Source organism: Tachysurus fulvidraco, chromosome 1, assembly GCF_022655615.1.
Source record: "Tachysurus fulvidraco isolate hzauxx_2018 chromosome 1, HZAU_PFXX_2.0, whole genome shotgun sequence".
Classification (NCBI taxonomy): domain Eukaryota; kingdom Metazoa; phylum Chordata; class Actinopteri; order Siluriformes; family Bagridae; genus Tachysurus; species Tachysurus fulvidraco.
Genome location: NC_062518.1, coordinates 36,949,519 through 36,968,847, shown reverse-complemented (window position 1 = coordinate 36,968,847; position 19,329 = coordinate 36,949,519). Strand labels below are relative to the sequence as shown.

Below are 19,329 nucleotides of genomic sequence, written 5' to 3'. Positions count from 1 at the left end.
GTACTCCGGTTTCCTCCCCTGGTCCGAAGACATGCATGGTAGGTTGATTGGCATCTCTGGAAAATTGTCCGTAGTGTGTGTGTGTGTGTGTGTGTGAGTGAATGAGAGTGTGTGTGCCCTGCGATGGGTTGGCACTCCGTCCAGTGTGTATCCTGCCTTGATGCCTGATGATGTCTGAGATAGGCACAGGCTCCCCGTGACCCGAGGTAGTTTGGATAAGCGGTAGAAAATGAATGAATGAATGAATGAATGTTATATATACAAATATACAGTCCTGTCACATCTTCTTCTACTTGTACATACAGGTTTAATGTAAAATTACTGTTATACAGGACAATATATTTGCACTTTCTTTGGCCTTGATTGCATGTTGCATCACTTAAAAATTCTTAATAAGGAAAAAACCCTACAATAAAAAGTGAGTGAATTTAATTTGGTTTTATAATGCTTGCTTTAACTATTATTGTGGCCCACAAATTAAATTATTTTTGCACTAAGGTGATGATTTTACATGAACTTCATTATCTGAAAATTCCCATAGGTACATTTGAGAAATTACCCCCTTAAACTCCCTATTTTCTACTTTGGTACTTTGGATCACCTTTCTAATAGAAAAGGTGTGCAGCTGAGTGTAGAGCTGCTGGACATTCAGGCATTAACTAAAGTCTCACACACTCAGGCCACTCATTACATTATGCAACATCTTGCCCATGTCTACAGCAGAACTGGAAAACTGACTTTACTTTAAATATTTTATATTTTTTAGTGTTCGGATTAACTAAGATTTGTACAATAGACTAGCAAAACATCTTTGTCAAGTGCATAAAGAAAGACCTAGACACTGTGCAAAAAATGTTAAGTAACTCATACATACATAACATAACTAATACAAAAAATGTCTGCAGTCACAAAGCAACATAACAGGAGATTATGTCAATTCATGCCTGTTCATGGTGATAGAAAACTAGTGATATACTGTACTTAATCAATGTAAACTGTCTGATATCAGTGCTATCCATCAGTCCTGTGTAAATAGTAGTGATAATGATCATAAAAGACAGAATGGGTTATGAAAAAAATAATAAAAATAAAGCTGTGTGTGAATGTTTATTATAAAACTTAGAAATAAGTTTGTAGTAAGTTCATGTCATGAGCATATTGTCTCCCGTAAACCTAAATCTGGACACATTCAGCACGTAATAAAGGCTGAAACACAGCAATGTTCATGTGAAAACTCTTATGTGAAACACATTATTCCTGAAAGCTCACAGCTGAAATGAAAAGACATGTTCAGAACTTACAGAGGTGTAGAGGTAGCCCTCACTGTTCATGGCAACGTAGAGGCCCGTCTTCGTGCTCTGGATAGCGACTATCCTCAGACCCACAGGAATCAAGTTGAACAGCACTGGTACAGAGAGAGAGAGGGAGAAAGAGAGAAAGATAGAGAGAGAGAAAGTGATGCATCATATATAGAAGTACTACAATCCTAGACAACTTTTTTTCGGCACATTTGAAAGCACAGTGGAGACACTTGAGCACACTTTCAAAAAAAAAAAACCCAAAACACAATGTACTGCAATATGTCCATATGATGAGTCAGTTTGAACACACCTCAGACGATCCCAGAAACATGAAGTAATTTTACCGTAACTTATTTCTTCTCTTTAACTTACAAACTCCAGGTGAAAAACAGACTCCATGACAAGTTTTAAAAATCATAATCGAGCTTTCTTAAAAGAAATAAAGTAATCCATTGTCTTGACTACTTGTGAGTTAAAACTGTTGATCTTCAGGTTGAGTTTACTCACATGTTTAAGGCAAGAGGTGAACAGGTGCAATTTAACCATCTTGATATGTCTTACACTAGACCACGAGATGGTTTCACTTTGCTGTTAGGTCTATCAGATTTTTTTTAGTAGTGCTGAATATTTATACTGTAGAATCTAGCATACAGCATAAATTTCTGTTAGTGTTGTTATTTAATTCAATTACTGAAAGATCGTACAGTACGTATTCATGTAAATCCAGTACGTTTTGCTATTCATGTAAATCCAGTACGTTTTGCTAGTAATATTGAGTTAGATTCATTTCTACTTTCACTAAAATGTGATAAGACCTTTTGTAATATTAGTACAGAATTCTACATTACAGTTATTTACAGTGTAACAGATGTGGAGGAAATTCTATTCTATTAATCAGAGATAATAGTTCAAGTGAACTTTTCCTAAGAATATCACATCCTGTGGAATATCAAACTTCTTTATTCAATACACTTGCAAGTGTGAAGTCAGTCTGTTCTGACCTAAGTCTGAACAGAGTGAGTTACTTGGATGTAAGGCTTCATTTACAGTATACATGGAGCTATGTGTGTGTGTGTGTGTCTTCCTCTAATCTTGTCTTTGCACAAGCAGTGCAACGGTCACTCCGTTAGTCTCCGTTATTTCCACACACCTGCAGCCTGCACTGTTCTTGTCTCTTCAGCCTAGTGTGCAACTGGAATCAGTTCAGTTCCCCTTTGTTACTTCTTTTTTTTGCTGTTTCTAGTTTTTGGTGTGTGAGTATATTGGTACAGAATGTTCAATGTTCATTTTTGTTATTCACAACATTTTCTATTACACAGAGTAATGGTCATTAACCACTTGTGGTTTTATATTCATGATGTCATGCATCCATTTATTCCATTTTCTTCTGCTCCTCGTGATGGCGGTCATTACTCATCATAAAATTAGATTTCATACGTCCCATCACTCATACACCGATCTTCATTAATCCCTTTATCCTGGACAGGGTCAAGATGTACAGTACAGAAGCAGGTGGACTGGCAACACCCAGTCCCCAAACACCTTAACTGACAACACCCACACACACACACACCCACACACACACACAAGGAAAAGAAGGAGGAAAAGAAATGAAATGTACATTTAATGATCTGCCAACATTTCTTAATAACGATGACTCTAATTATTTATATATATATATTTATATATATATATATATATATTTATATATATATATATATATATATATATATATATATAGAGAGAGAGAGAGAGAGAGAGAGAGAGAGAGAGGCACATTCAGTAGTAAGTGGTGGTTCAGGACTTAGCCGGGTCTGGAGGCTTTGTGGAGTGAACGTGAGTGAAATATAGCTGACAGCTCCGTGATCTCACTCGTTGTCTGGAAGTGTCCCGAGGTGCACAAGGTCTGGCCATTTACAGGGAAGTGTTTGAAAGCAGAATGCAGTGGAAAGCTTGTTTTATCTCCATCGTCACATCATCAATGTACCAGGTGGTCTGTACTGTCCTCACTGTCTTGATGATAGATAAGTCAGCCTCTCTCTTTCGTTCCTTCTGCTTCTCTCTCTCTCTCTCTCTCTCTCTCTCTCTCTCTCTCTCTCTCTCTCTCTCTCTCTCTCTCTCTCTCTCTCTCTCTCTCTCTCTCTCTATCTCTCTCTCTCAGCTCCTCATTCTCACGTTGATACTTTCCACACGTGGCAGCTTTTAGATTAATTAAAGTCTTTTGAAAGATTGAGTGTTACTCTGAGTGTGTGTGTATGATGGGATGGGTACTTGGCAAAAAATCTGAACAGCTAATAAAGAGAAACATTGTGCGCGTGTGTGAGCCTGAGATACAAAAGCAGAAATAATACAGTATGTAGGATATGCACTCTATGAAAATCGGACAACTTGCGACGGTTGTTAAAAAGCCGGAAAGATGACTCCTTACTAGATGACTGCAGGGGGAACAGCAGCCAGTGAGTCATCTCTCACAATGTTCAGTGTCAGATCAGAGCTGCAGCGTGGCTACAAGCATCACTCGGGAAGTCGTTTAGCTATCCGGCATTATGCAGACTGATGTCCTGAACTGCCCTGAAAAATGGAGTGATGTACACAGTCAGGGTCCTAGGATTTTGTGTGTGTGTGAATGTGTGAATGTGTGATTGTGTGTGTGTGTGTGTGTGTGTGTGTGTGTGTGTGTGTGTGTGTGTGTGTGTGTGTGTGTGTGTGTGTGTGTTTGTACAAATATACCCCAGAGACAAGTGGTGTCCTACTCTCTGTCTTTGCTCATTAACAATTACAGAAGCTCAATGCCGAGTGACAACCTTCAGGCCCCTCCAGGGGCATTCAGCGGTGTTCATCATGCTGGAAAAAGAGAGCGGGTTCATGTCAGGTAACATCTCGGCCAGTCATTTCCCTGTCTCTGCTCTCTTACATTATATTACTGTATTCATGGATGATCACATTTCCTTTAGCTGAATGTATGATTTTTTTTCTCACCCACTGAAACTTGCATCACATCTCATTTGCAGTGGAAGGGTGAAATCTTGACTTGAGCTTTAGCATGTTTCTGTCTTTTGCTAGTAATCACACTCGTTACAGTCGTATGCAAAAGTTTAGGAACCCCTGAAAATTTCCATGATTTTCATTTATAAATATTTGGGTATAAATATTTGGATCAGCAATTTCATTTTTGATCTATCAAATAAGTGAAGGACACAGTAATATTTCACTAGTGAAATGAGGTTTATTGGATTAACAGAAAATGCGCAATATGCATCAAAACAAAATTAGACAGGTGCATAAATTTGGACACCCTTGCCATTTTGTTGATTTGAATACCTGTAACTACTTAGCACTGATTAATTGGAACACACGATTGGTTTGGTAGCAGGCCACGTAAAATATTGAAGAGACAAAGGCAAAGGATGGTGAGAACGGTCAAAAACAGCCCACAGACCACCTCCAAAGACCAATGCTGCAGATGGTGTCACTGTGCATCGTTCAACAATTCAGTGCAGTTTGCACAAGGCGAAGCTGTACGGGAGAGTGATGCAAAAGAAGCCTTTTCTGCAAAGATTGAGTTATTTGGTCATAACAAGGGGCGTTATGCATAGCAGCAAAAGAACACAGCATTCCATGAAAAACTTGCTACCTACCCACAGTAAAATTTAATGGAGGTTCCATCATGCTGTGGGGCTGTGTGGCCAGTGTCGGTACTGGGAATCTGGTTAAAGTTGAGGGTCGCATGGATTCCACTCAATATCAGCAGATTCTTGAGAATAATGTTGAGGAATCAGTCACAAAGTTGACGTTACGCGGGGCTGGATATTTCAACAAGACAACGACCCAAAACACTGCTCAAAATCTACTCAGGCATTTATGCAGAGGAGCAAGTACAATGTTGTGGAATGGCCATCCCAATCCCCAGACCTGAATATCATTGAACATCTGTGGGGTGATTTGAAGCGGGCTGTGCATGCTCGCACCAATCAAACCTAACTGAACTGGAGATGTTTTGTAAGGAAGAATGGTCCAAAATACATTCATCCAGAATCCAGACACTCTTTACAGGCTATAGGAAGCGTCTAGAGGTTGTTATTTCTGCTAAAGCAGGCTCTACTGAATATTGATGTGATTTTTCTGTCGGGGTGCCCAAATTTCTGCACCTGCCTAATTTCGTTTTGATGCATATTGCGCATTTTCTGTTAATCCAATAAACCTCATTTCACTAGTGAAATATTACTGTGTCCTTCAGTTATTTGATAGATCAAAATGAAATTGCTGATCCAAACACCCAAATATTTATAAATAAAAATCATGGAAATTGTCAGGGGTTACTAAACTTTTGCATACGACTGTAAATAGTCAAGTGAACCTCTGTTATTTACAGAAGATTACTGATACATGTGTTCTTAGCTCCTGATTGCTTTACATTTCAGGAGGATAAACTTTTAAAAAATAAACCAATGCTTACGGATTTTTGTTCTTAAACTAGCCCGGATATCTTGCTTGTTATCTTACTAAAAAGTAAGTCTATGTTTAAGTTTAGATCATCTTGAAGGTCTTAATTTTTTACTTTCCACTTTTGCTTATTTATTATTTAAAATAAAGTTTCATTTGCTTTCCATAACTTTGGTTTGTAGTGTTGGGAGAAGTTGAGAAGTTTATCGTTGTGAGGTACAAAACCTCTAAGCTTGCAAATACAGTACACACACACACACACACACACACACACACACACACACACACACACACACACACACACACACACACACACACACACACACACACACACACACACACACACACACACACACACACACACACACAAACACAGTCCCAACTCTTTTGTCCTCCTACTTCTCTCATTAGGGCTGTTACATAAGCAGCAGTGTGGAGACTGGGATGCCGTGTGCCAGGCACCAGACAGACAGGGCACACTCTGTGATTGAACACCCGTCAGTGAGACACCAGCTGTTCCTCTGCCGTGCCTGGGCTCCTCATCTACCCATCCTTCTAGGGACATTACACACACACACACACACACACACACACACACACACACACACACACACACACACACACACACACACACACACACACACACACACACACACACACACACACACACACACACACACACACCTGCCTGATTCTGCATGGTAGATACTGTAAATAAACTTCAAGTCAGGATTCAAGTTGCTATAACTCATTATCCGATTTGACAGCTCATTATCCTAAACAAATGATCCATTTAAAAAAGAAAAAGAAAAAATTCCACACAGCAATCCTTCGTAAATCAATCACAAATTAGAACCCACATCTTAAACAGTGTCATTTCCATGATATGGTATTTTTTTTCACATAGCATTAACACCCTTAGTCATAAGCTGAATTTATAGCCCTGAGGTTATTTCTTTTTTTTTTTGGCCAGTTTAGCAGAATAACAGCGATTAACTCTATTTTCAAACCTTTAATTTCAGTTATCCAATACAAGTCCATTTTTTTAAGCTTTTAAGTCAATTGCTTGACTGGATGAGAACTTTCACACCCCTGTAATGCTGGCTGTTTAACAGCGCTGCCCTGCTCTTAGTAGGGAGTTAGCTTATAGTAAGAGAGCTTTTGCTGAACATAAGCTTATGGCCATCTTCTTGTAGAGAAGCACATGATGGGAAGGTTAGAAAAATCACGAATACAGGTGCGATCGTGGGATCAATAAAACAGAGCAGCTGTATTAAAACAAGTCCTTAACTGGCTGAGATGTGCAAACCGCAGTGTGTAATCACTCTGGACAGAAGCCAACAGACACCAAGCTGCAGCCAGCCAGCTCCGGCCTTTCATCTAAATTGAGGCGGGGACAAAAAAAAAGAAAGTCTCTAGTGTCCTTAAGACTTCAATGGTCAACTGTACTTTTTTAAAAGAGTTTGTGGAACTAATATGTGTATGGTGGTGTGTGTGGGGGCGGGGAGGATATGGCTTTAAACTTGGCAGAACTCGGTGGCTTGATTCTTTATTTAGATTGGATGGGCAGCCAAGGCCATGTGGGGAAAGGTGTAGGTTGGAAAACCAGAGAGACGACAACTGTCTCTGATGAGCATATGTTTCTGATGGGCTTGGGAAGCATAGAGAGACCAGAGAAGACAGAAAGAGATTCTTCATGTGACTGATGGGGCTTTTAAAAACAACACGGTATTTATGCTGAGCTTGAAACTAGGCCATTGTCTCCTTTACAGTGCAACCACTGACCATTACAGCACTGACAAAAAAGAACAATCAAACCATAGGATATTTGAAATGCTCTTTCCAGTTTCAGGTCAGCATGCGTGCGTTAATTATTTAGCCGTTCTAACTGCTGATTCAGCTCCCCCCCCCCCCCCCCCCCAGCTCATTAGCATAGTCCGCAGTGCAGCGCATAATGAGGAGTCTGATACTGCTGAAGAGAGGGCACACACCTCTGGAGACATTTCATTTTGGCATTCAAGCCTGGCAGACGATCTGAGACAAAAACCATTTTCTCTGTCACAAAGCTAACATTGAGCCTAATTTCTGTCAAACGCCTATAATTCATCGCTCACACGCTTGCTCTCTCGGACACCTTCATGTAAATGCCTGTACAGTTATTATGTCTAAAATATTAGCAAATTGTATGCAGTATGTGTGGATGAGCAGGCTCACTACCATAGTTAAGCGAGCATGCTATGTGTACTTGGTACACATTTAGTTCTTAACTTTAGCGGCAGCTTTTCAGAGCACTTAGGATGCAACCGGATATGAAAACATTATTATTATTATTAATGAATGGATAATGTGCTAGAAGATGTGAATACTTATATGAATAGGAGGAAGGCTGAATTTTTTTTTTTTTTTTTTTTTTTACAAAATCAGAAAGGCTCACAGCACATCTGGTTAAGACCAGAGGTGCATACTGCGACAGGGATTCTGTCAGACAGAATAAAAAACATACACGATCGTGAGGTTTTTACTTTCATGTGCGTGCAATCAAGCGGTCAGTCCTTTGCAGAGCAAAAACACAAATGAACATAAAAATTAGGTGCTGAATTTACAGCATCCTTAATAACTGATCATGATCAGGATCTCTGATTAATCAAGGTGATTTAAATAAGGTTCGTATTTTGTTTATATTGTAGGAAATATAACCGGGTCATTAAAATTCATTATAATGTCTCTTCTTTCAAGAATTGTGTAAACTGTACAAATGTTTTCCAGTTGTTTAGGCATTCTTGAGACAGATAAATAAAAAAATTCACTTTAGACCACACTCGGTTTGGGTTTAAAACCCAAATCATTGTACAGAACGAACATGCTGAAGCACTAAACAGACCCAGATATAGTGATGTTACATTACACCTCTAGAGAGTACCAAAGTATCTAGTAACCCAAAACCTATTTTAGAAGCACTGTTCTGCAGTCATCTTTCCTTCTCAAACTTTTTGTCATTGTTTTGTTTAAATATCCTCATAAAAGCTTAACACTAGATACCTACCAAGATGCAGATCAGCATCAAATGCAGAAGATCTTATGTAACTGTGTAAACTATATTCTAATTACTGTTAATGAATTAGAATTATTTACTTCAGTTACACACCATCTGGCAGAAGTGAAAATAAAAACAAAATCTGTTCTTTGTAGACTAGGTGTCAGGAGTCATGATCAGTGATGAGTAATTTCTTCTTTTCTTCTGTGTCTGCCTCTAGGAACAGACAACACTTAGATTTCCATTCTGCTAATCACTTCTGCTTAAACTATACTATTATTATCAATTATTGAAATAAATGTAAAAAAAAAATATGTAGGTCATCATAATGCTTAGTTAAACAAACAAACAAACAAACAAATGAATAAATAGTGGCATCCCTTCCAAGTTTGGGATCTAGGCATCAACACCTTGATATGTCACTGGATTATGGACTTTCTGATCAACAGACCCCAGCATGTCAGGTCAGGCCACATCCACTCTGCTACCATCACCCTTAACACAGGTGTACCACAGGGCTGTGTGCTGAACCCATTCCTCTACTCCCTCTTCAATCATGACTGCAGGCCTCTGCATGGATCTAATTCCATAATCAAGTATGCTGGTGACACCACAGTGATTGGTCTCATCAAAAACAACGATGAGACAACTTACAGGGGAGAAGTACAGAATCTGGCCGCATGGTGTGCCGACAACAACCTTATCCTTAACACCAGCAAAACAAAGGAGCTCATCATGGACTTCAGGAGGGAGTGAAGAGGAACGCACGCCCCATCCACATCAATGATCTGCCAGTTTAACGTGTCTCCAGCTTCAAGTTCCCAGGGATCCACAAATCAGAGGACCTGTCATGGACCGACCACCAACACCTCCAGCCTGGTCAAGAAAGCTCACCAGCACCTGTTCTTCCCGAGGACCCTGAAGAAACGTCACCTGTCTTCAGCCATCCCGGTCAACTTTTATCACAGTTTGATTGAGAGCATCCTAACCAACTGTGTCACAGTCTGGTATGGGAACTGTACAGCTGCAGACCACAAGGCACTGCAACGGGTGGTGAAACCCGCCCAGCGCATCACAGAAGCTCGACGTCTAGCTATTGAGTACGTCCAAAGGAAACGCTGTCTGTGTCGACCTCGCAGCATACTTAAAGACTCCTCTCACCCTGTCCATAGATTGTTTGTCTCCCTTCCGTCCAGTAGGCGCTACAAAAACCAGTAGACTGAGAAACAGTTTTTTTCCCTGGGGCTGTTAGCTTACTAAACTCTGCCTCCCGATGATCACCCACCCCTGTATATTTGTCAATATAATATATAATATATAACACTGTGTATATTTCATGTCTATAGCACCCAACCTGTACACCTTGTATATCCATAGCATATTCATCAGTATTTACAGTTCATACTGTAAATACTGTAATCATACTGTATATTCTGTACATCTTGCATTGCTGCTTATTGCACTTCTGGTTTAATGCCAAACTGCATTTTGTTGCCTTGTACTTGTAATGTGTAATGTGTAATGACAATACAGTTGAATCTAATCTAATCTAATCGAATCGAATCTAATTTAATCTCGAAAACAAGTTTACGTTGAGTCAGAAAAGTGATGATCTTTTGTAATGTCAGAGATATAGTAAAAATATAGCAAAATGCCCCCTCCCTTTTAACACATGGAGCATACACTGTTCTGAATGGCAGGAGTCAGACACAGAAGATTTCATTTCCAGCTTGATGGATCTGCCAGTTAACTGTCAGACGTCATGTGCTCTAATGGACACCATGTCTTAATTACCGTTATTAGATGACTCAAAGTGTATTCAAAAGTGTGACTTAGCAGATAAACAGTAAATCAGTTAAAATTATTTTACACGTTTGTTTGTTTATGAGCAAAAAAAATTATATAAACACCATGGAGTCATTTCTATGAGTTCATTAAACATGCCTCGGCCTATAAGAGGCATGCATATGCAAATTAGAAACACCCTTATGTACCTCTGTTATACTGTACCTAATACCATAAAAACAGTGACAATCAGTAAAATTAGCTGTGTTATTTATGTAGGTATAGTCGAGCATGATGATTATGATGCAACTACAGCTTTGCTGTTACTATGTCATCTGCAAATCCTTTGGCGGTTTATCCTTTTTAATTAATTAATTAATTAATTAATTAATTTATTTTTAACAGTTAACCACGTCACTTATCAAGAGATCTTCATAATTCATCCACTTAAAGTCAAATGCAAATGCAAATCTTTTGCATTTGTGCGTTTACACTGAATACGATGAAAATTCCAAAAAAAACATGAAATACACCAATTATATGATTTATTGTTTTCCTGTAGGGTATTTTTTTTTCCATGTGGGGGATATAGAGCCCATAAAGCTTCATACCCTACACAGACAAACAAAAAATATTATTTTGTATCTGATTTAATGGAAATGCATACATAAAGCATATTAGTGAGGTCTATGGGTGAACTCAGTGAGTCAGGTCAGGGGCGCTATACCTCAGCTCATCTACAGTATATACAGTTTTTGATACGATGCAGAATAATGTGTAGAAATTAGTCCATTGGAAGACAAGAGCTGTGTTTCCATGATAAGTGAGTTACAATAACTTACAAAAGGAGCTGTTTTCGTCCTTTGTGCCGTCCATGGTGCCATCTGGTAACATCTGGAGGTAGAATCCATGCCGGCAGTACAGACGTGTGACGATGCCTTTCAGCTGAGGCTCTGGAAAGCGAGAGAGAGAGAGAGAGAGAGAGAGAGAGAGAGAGAGAGAGAGAGAGAGAGAGAGAGAGAGAGAGAGAGAGAGAGAGAGAGAGATCTATTAGCTAACACTGGTCATGGTCTCATAGGCATTTTGTGGACTGATTAGCCTACCGTTCCTCTGTAAAATGGGCTTTTTGTCCTCTTCTTCCCAGAACAAATGTGTATATGTATGGATGTGTGTGTGCTAGAGGAAAGCTGAGGCAATGTATCACAAAAGACAGATGGATGCAGCGTTCAGGCACGGCATCATGAGAATAAAGGGCGGGGGTATTCTTTTTTTAAACTTTATTCTCCTTACCTTTAAAATCAGCCCAACTTTAGACCTAACAAATAACTGCATGTGCCACATTTATGAAACCCAGCATCAAGAAGGAAAGTTGTTTAGGGAAAATATTAGAAGCTCGTCCTTCTCTGCCTGTGGCAGTGTTTATCACTGGCAGCTCACAACCACACAATTGGCCATTGCCTGGCAGTTAACTGTTAGCTCAAGGACATCAGTGAAACAGACTAAGAGAGAGGAAGGGAATGAAAGCAGTGGACCCAAAACCTACCAGGAACCAAGGTACATTGGAGCATAATAGCATAAATCAAATATGCATGAGTTCTGGGGCTGTGTTCAGGTTTCCAGCAATACAGATCTTCCTTCATGTAGCCTACAAAGGAAAGAGAAACTACACAAAATTGTGAAAATATACTATATACTGCTATATATAGATCTATATATATATAGGGGTTAGGGTTTTGGAGTAAGATAGGAAGCAGGTTGGTGTGTATTAAACCTCACCAGCTTCTAAGTGTCATGAGCTTGGACAGTTCATTGCTGGAAAGTGATTTCTCATCGCATGCCTTATTCTATGTGGGTGGTGCTACGTCCAAACCTGTCCCATGTTCCCAACATCACACTTGTTCCTTGTTGACCCTGATTAGATGCCCTTATATGCCTGGCTTGTTGTCTTTGTTTTTGTTGTAATCTTTGTGAATCTCTATGTTAATGTCGTTGCAAGTTTCTCTGTTAAAGTGTTTCTGTAGTATGGTTCAAGTTTTGTATGGTTTCACGTTTCGTTAAATAAACAGTGTATGCACTGGAATCCTGCACTTGGGTCTGATTCACTACTGAATGGTGATGGTAGAGCCAACGGTGGAGATCAGCGTTCTATCCCCACCAGCAGTGCTGGCCTTCGGTCCGGTATGTTACAGAATGACTCACCTTTGTCATAGACCCAGCAGGATATGCTCAGTGCCAATCTGCAAAGACCCAGGTATCAATTTGGCCGTGGATCTTTTGCAATGACATCTGGTTAGTCATCTGCTCTGGGAATGTCGGCCCCACTCTGCTTTGGAGGAAGTGGTGTTTGTGGACTTCCTCTTCCCGTTACGGTTTCCTTAGGAATGCCCCCACTTCTGTTCCAGCCAAGGAAGCCGCTCGGCACTTTGATTACTGGAGGGCATTGTCCTTTTTATTGTATCCCTCTGGAAGCAGGGCTTCATCGCCTTGCCAGTCGAGGATGCCAGTTCAGATGATGGTCCAGTGAAGGTCAGATCAGATCATGCAGAGTACGCTTCCCTACCCTTCCCCACAACCCTGTAAGATGTCATCTTTCTCCCAGAAGTTTCATCGCATGCCCAATTGTTTCTACAGTATGTGGGTGGTGCAAAGTACTTACCTGTCCCATGTTCCCACCTTCGCACCTGTTAATTGTTGACCCTGATTAGATGCCCTATATATACCTGTCCCGTTGTCTTTGTGTTTGTGAGTCATTATCGTTGTGAATCCCTATGTTAATTTTGTTTTGGTTTCATGTTAAATGTTTTGGTATGATTTTGTGTTTCGTTAAATAAACAGTGTACACATTGGAATCCTGCAAGTGAGTCTGATTCGCTATTGCGGATGGTAGAGCCAAAGGCAAGGATCAGGGTTCAATCCCCACCAGCAGCACCAGCCACCGTCTGGTATGTTACTGATATAATCCTATTTCTTTAGACCTATTTTATGAGAGAAACAATGACTTGTAGTGGCAGTGGTGGCTCAAGCAGTTAAGGTTCCGGGTTGTTGATCAGAGAATCAGTGTGTTAAGCTTTCACTGTTGGGCCCTTGAGGAAGGCCCTTAACCCTCTCTGCTCCAGGGGTGCTGCATCATGGCTGACCTTGTGCTCTGATCCCAACCTCCAAAGTTGGGATATGTCATGAAAGAATTTCACTCTGCTCTAATATACTGTATATGTGACAAAATAAGTCTATCTACTTTAGACTTTTAACAAATTACAACTGAAGCTTCATGTTCAGGGACAGCTAATATAAGCAGGCTAACAAGGCATCAATGTAAGGTTTCATTATTTTATTTGCTGTAAGAAAATGTCTATAGTGGATTATTTGTGAACACAACAAATACTGAAGTGAACCGAACACAACAGCACCACGAATGGGAATAGAAATCTAAACAGAATTGTATGAAGAAGCAAGGATCTGGATCTGATCTACATTTGGGTTGATATTTTTCAGACCTTGTTACTGATACTGCTACAACAATCTTCACACTTGAAATGGATTTCTGGGCTTTATGATTCACACTGCTGATACTTTACCCAGGTTTAACAATCGACCCTGGCTATTTAATCTGATGTTTCACACTACATGTACCTAAAGGCTATGTTAGCGTTCTGCATATTTTCAGCATCAACAACCACGATTGGAGGTATAACAAGCGATATAACTTGCTGTAACATTCTAACACCTCTGTGTTTCACACTTTACATAGCTGGCCCCTCAATGTGGAATTAACACTGTAATAAAGCTGCTACTCATCACCCTGGATACAAAGAGGTACTAACTCCACATTCTGAATTGCAACTGCGAGATGCTCCTTTAACAAGCAGGATTTAAAGTAGTATTGGGTGTAAAAAGCCCTCTTCTTTCTCTTGTGTACTGTGTTTAGTAGTTGAAGGAAACATTGTGTAAAACGAGTAGCACAAAAAAATCACAAATCACAAATTTAGCATACTATTATGTGTGTGAGTGTGTGTGTGTGTGTGTGTGTGTGTGTGTGTGTGTGTGTGTGTGTGTGTGTGTGATAAGTGTCCTATAATAATTCTGATTATGCCATATAGCAAACATAGTGGTATAATGCATTGCTCAGCATTAATAGTTACATTGTTGTACTTTCTATAGACATTAGACCTTACAGACCTCACGTCTAATATCACCAGTACTCTACTGCAGCTAGCAGTATTCTCTCAAGCAGCAGATTGATATTCTGATAAACCATGTTGTTGTGTTTGTGTGAATATGTCATGATATTAATCTGCCAAGTCTGGGCCTTCCCAGCAACACAGACACTTTAACTCATGGGACTATAACCGGTTTTCTTTTCATTTCTCTGGTCGTCTCTGTTTTTTTTTTTTCTATCTCTCTTCTGCTTCATCCAAACCCCAGTAGAGAGAGTTATGTGAGTTAAGCATCTCTTAGAATAATGCCATTCATCAACCAATCAGCAGGGGATATGCAGTCATTACTTCTCTGCTGAAACACACTGAGAGAAGAAGAGAGGAAGAAAGCGAGAGGGGAGAAGAGATGACACCCTTTCCATTAGAGGAGATTCACACTCTAAATAAAAGAGGATGCACTCCATACTTTTACACTAGCTGTCGATAAAACGCTCAAGCGCAACGGTGCTTAACAAAAACCTGCCCTTCCACTGAGGAAGTCGGCCATATCTCATTCTGTGAAAGATTAGCGACAGGAACTGAGAGGGAGGGAGGGAGGGAGGGAGGGAGGGGGAGAGAGAGAGAGAGAGAGAGAGAGAGAGAGAGAGAGAGAGAGAGAGAGAGAGAGAGAGAGAGAGAGAGAGAGAATGAAAGACGGGGTAAGCAAAGGCATTGTGTCTTTACAGAATTACAGTAAATAAATCACCTCTGGAGTCACCCTCATCAGATCTATGATGATTGCCATTAGATTCCATGATTTTTACACACATGCAGTGCTGCAGTTTTAAGTCTGTACAGCTAGAATCACAGCATTTAATTATTTATTAGGAAAGTATGTAATGGAGGGTTCAATCCAGCACATAACATCCACTTGCTTGTTCGCCTGTGATGTTAGAATTAAAAGGCGGGTGCATTCATTATTTTGTAGATATGATATTTTAATCCCATCTTGCTAAGGCACATAACTGTCCATCAGTCCCTGTTGGTCCAGTGACAGTATAATGTGCTCACACGCCGTGTTCAGGGTTGATTCCTGAGTGGGGAACCGACCTAGCCATTAAGTGTGTTAAGTCTTAGAGCTAGTCCCAAGTCTGGATAATATGAAAGGGATGCATCAGGAAGGCATAAAACCTATGCCAAGTCAAATATATACATGTCAAATAATCTTATGTAGGGACCCCAAACAAGTCTTGCATTGTTTGCCCAAGGTTGCACACATGCACTTTTTGTGAATAGGTTAATTCTGTGTAATTATGTAGCACCAGGTTCTTAAAGGAACGTTGTTCCATCAGAATCTTCTTGACTTCTTGTATATTTACCACCAGTTACTATCTATTGGGGACAGTGGTGGCTCAAGTGGATAAAGCTCTGGGTTGTTGTTTGGAAGATCATGGCCTTTAACCTCACTGCTCTAGGGGCGCTCTATCATGGCTGACCCTGTGTTCTGACCCCAACCTCCAAAGTTGGGATATGTCATGAAAGAATTTCACTGAGCTGAAATCTATATGAAACAAAATAAAGGCTTTTATTCTATTGTGCAAATGTGTGTATGTTGTGTATTTTGTATTACAAGAATTATAAGCATTACATTCAAATATAAGCATCGTACTGTATATAGTGTTAGCTGTGTTCATTGCTGTTTATTGAATATGTGTGAACCAAAACACTAGTGTGCAATCGTGAGCAAAATAGTAATAGTGACGCAGAGTTCTTACTTGGTTAAATTTAGGCACAAAGTCAATGCCCTTTGAACGATATGGATATTAATTCACCGGCCTGTAGAATGGACCAGAGGTTTTGTTTGGACAGATTGGTTTGTTAGCATTTTTACGTTTTGGCTCACAAATCTCTTTAAATACAAAGAGCAATGCGTTTCAGAAAAATAAAGCAATAATACACTGATAAATTCTTTCAAATGCTGTGACAGATTTCAAATGGTCTACTGATGAAAGCATTCATTAAATTGCATCATAAAGAAGATGTTTCAGCAATCCTCAGCACATCAACCAATTCCCCTCGTTTTCTCCCACCGCTCGCCTACGAAACCTCTACAGCATGTGCTGGAATGTGCTTGTGTGTGGTTTGTAGGAGCAGCAGCATGCAGGTGCTGTTTAATATTCATGAGCAGTCAGCAGCTAAACTGCATAAAATTACAGTGGCCGCTCCTTCTGCCCTAATCTGACTGTGACTAATGGCTAGAGAGAAAGGGAGAGCCCGTGCTGGAACGTCAATATTTTGTCCGACAATCAATCATGTTCGCAGAGAAAACCCCCTCAATTCCTCATCTGACACGACACACATGACCCCTAAAACAAACTCGCTCCTTTAAAACACACTGTAACACAGCTTAGAGAAAATCAGTGGTGATGTATCATATAGGTGCTGCCACATACTGCATTTATAACTGGATTATTAATACTTAATAATGCTTAATGCAAACTGTGATAAGTTGAGACAGTATAACAGTATGAACAAACAATAAAAGTGCAGACTATGCAATATTTAGCTGTCAGTGGTGGAACTGCATGAGACTTAAGAAGGCAGATAAGAAGACAATAACACAGAGTTGCTAAATCAGTTGGCTTAGTTCCTTACTTTAGCTTATTGGTGTAGGACATTTTCTTGATTTACTCAGGCCGTTAAGAAAAGAAATAGCAGTCAAAGGGCAATATTTTCAATGAGGTACAATTGTTTGTTTGTCTTTGCATTTTACTTGCTTTTCTAGTGCAAAAAAGGCAATGAATTATACTACTAATAATAATAAATTATAGAATACTAAAGCATGTGGACATCTGACCATCATGATTATATGTGTTTCTTCATTAAACTGTTACCACAAATATCTATGATTGCTGTAGCTTTACAATTTAGCTTCACTGGAACTCAGAGGCTCAACCATGGTCCAGAATGACAATGCTCCCGTACACAAAGTAAGCTCCATAAAGACATGACTTGCCAGGGTTTGTGTAGAAGTGCTTGAGTGTCCTGCACTGAACACATTTGGAAGAACCCAGAACATCATCTACACCCCAGGTCTCCTCACTCAACATCAGTGCCTGATCTTCATATTGCTCTTGTAGTTCAATGAACAAATCCCTACAGCCATGGCTCAAAGTCTAGTGGATGGGTGGAGGCTATGATCACAGCAATGGGGAATACATTTGGACTGGGATCCACAAACCTTTGGCCATACAGTACAGTGTATGTAAAGAAGCATGGCAGAAGGTGACACTAAAACCCACCGTGATCCAAAATTACACTGATACCTATATCTATTCAAGACACACCATTGTCAGTAAATAGTAAATAGCTGCTATTTAATATAGTGAGATTGTGATTAAAACAATTATATTAAACCTAGAAAACAATATGTAATAAAGTTGAGATAGATTAATACATTGTATACAGCTCAACTGATTAATAGGTTATATATATATACATATGTAATGGAATATATGAGAAAAGCTACATATGAATGAAAATATGGCTATGTGATCTAAAAAAAAAAATGTCATTTTTAAAATGTGTGTAATTATGAACATGCGATTGCACTAAGCTGCCAGTGCACAGTACTGACAGGATATCAGATCTGAGCCATACCACTAAACACACCTTTTCATTATTTACTGTATACATTCAAACAATATTTTGTTGCTGTCTCACAGCTTCAGGGTCCCAGTTCAAATCTGAGTTTATGTGAAGTTTCTGTACGTGTTGGGTTTTGTAGATTCCTCCCAACTCCCCAAACGAATGAATGTATGAGTGTGTGTATGATGCCATGTAACAAACTAGAGTCCTGTCCAAAGTGTATTCCTGCCTTGCACCCAGTCTTCCCAGGAGATTCACTGTAACCCTGCCCAGGATAACGCGCTTCCTTAAAGTGAGTGAGAGTGAATGAACTTCATTTTTCAACCATGACAATCTTCACCACTTTCAGCAGCAGCAATATTGACCACAGGCATACCAAGAATATATAGTATAACTATATGACCTTGTAACTTATTTTTATGATGATGAAAATGGAAATGGCACAGGCATTTATTTGCAGTGAATACCATAGTGCTCATAAGTGACAGATAAAGTAACAGCGTGCTATCTAAAGCAATGAAGAGGAGGGTTGTACACGAGCAGCTAATACACACACATGCACACTGACATAGATGGCTGCATACGGTTCATGTATGCAGCTAGACTTTTTCTCTGTAATCTTTGATGACTGTGGTTAAATAAAGAACCGAATGATTAAAGTCAGTCAAAGTACAGAAAAACAGAAAAAAGAGAGTAAGAGCAAGAAAGAAACTGTTCCTCTGAAATGCCACTGCAGAGGTTTCTAAAATGCCCCCTTTACAACTGTTAATTACTTTAACGATCCCTTCAACAAAGACTCCAGCGTGACTATTCCCTACAAACCCTGACAGCTAGATCAAGTGTGTGTGTGTGTGTGTGTGTGTGTGTGTGTGTGTGTGTGTGTGTGTGTGTGTGTGTGTGTGTGTGTGTGTGTGTGTGTGTGTGTGTGTGTGTGTGTGTGAATAATGGAGGAAAAATTCTCATTGAACCTGATTCAATTTTGTGC

At 39.7% G+C, this 19,329-nt stretch overlaps 1 protein-coding gene across 1 annotated transcript in view; it reads right to left on the bottom strand.

Moving 5' to 3' along the window:
* Window positions 1-19,329, bottom strand: part of fgf11a (fibroblast growth factor 11a) — a 71,479-nt gene that overhangs the window by 26,014 nt on the left and 26,136 nt on the right. Inside the window, exons 2-3 of the mRNA XM_047801683.1 lie at window positions 11,406-11,516; window positions 1,302-1,405 (exon numbers count right to left, since the gene is read on the bottom strand). Coding sequence (XP_047657639.1) covers window positions 1,302-1,405; window positions 11,406-11,516 — 215 coding nt within the window. The remainder of the gene's footprint in view (window positions 1-1,301; window positions 1,406-11,405; window positions 11,517-19,329) is intronic.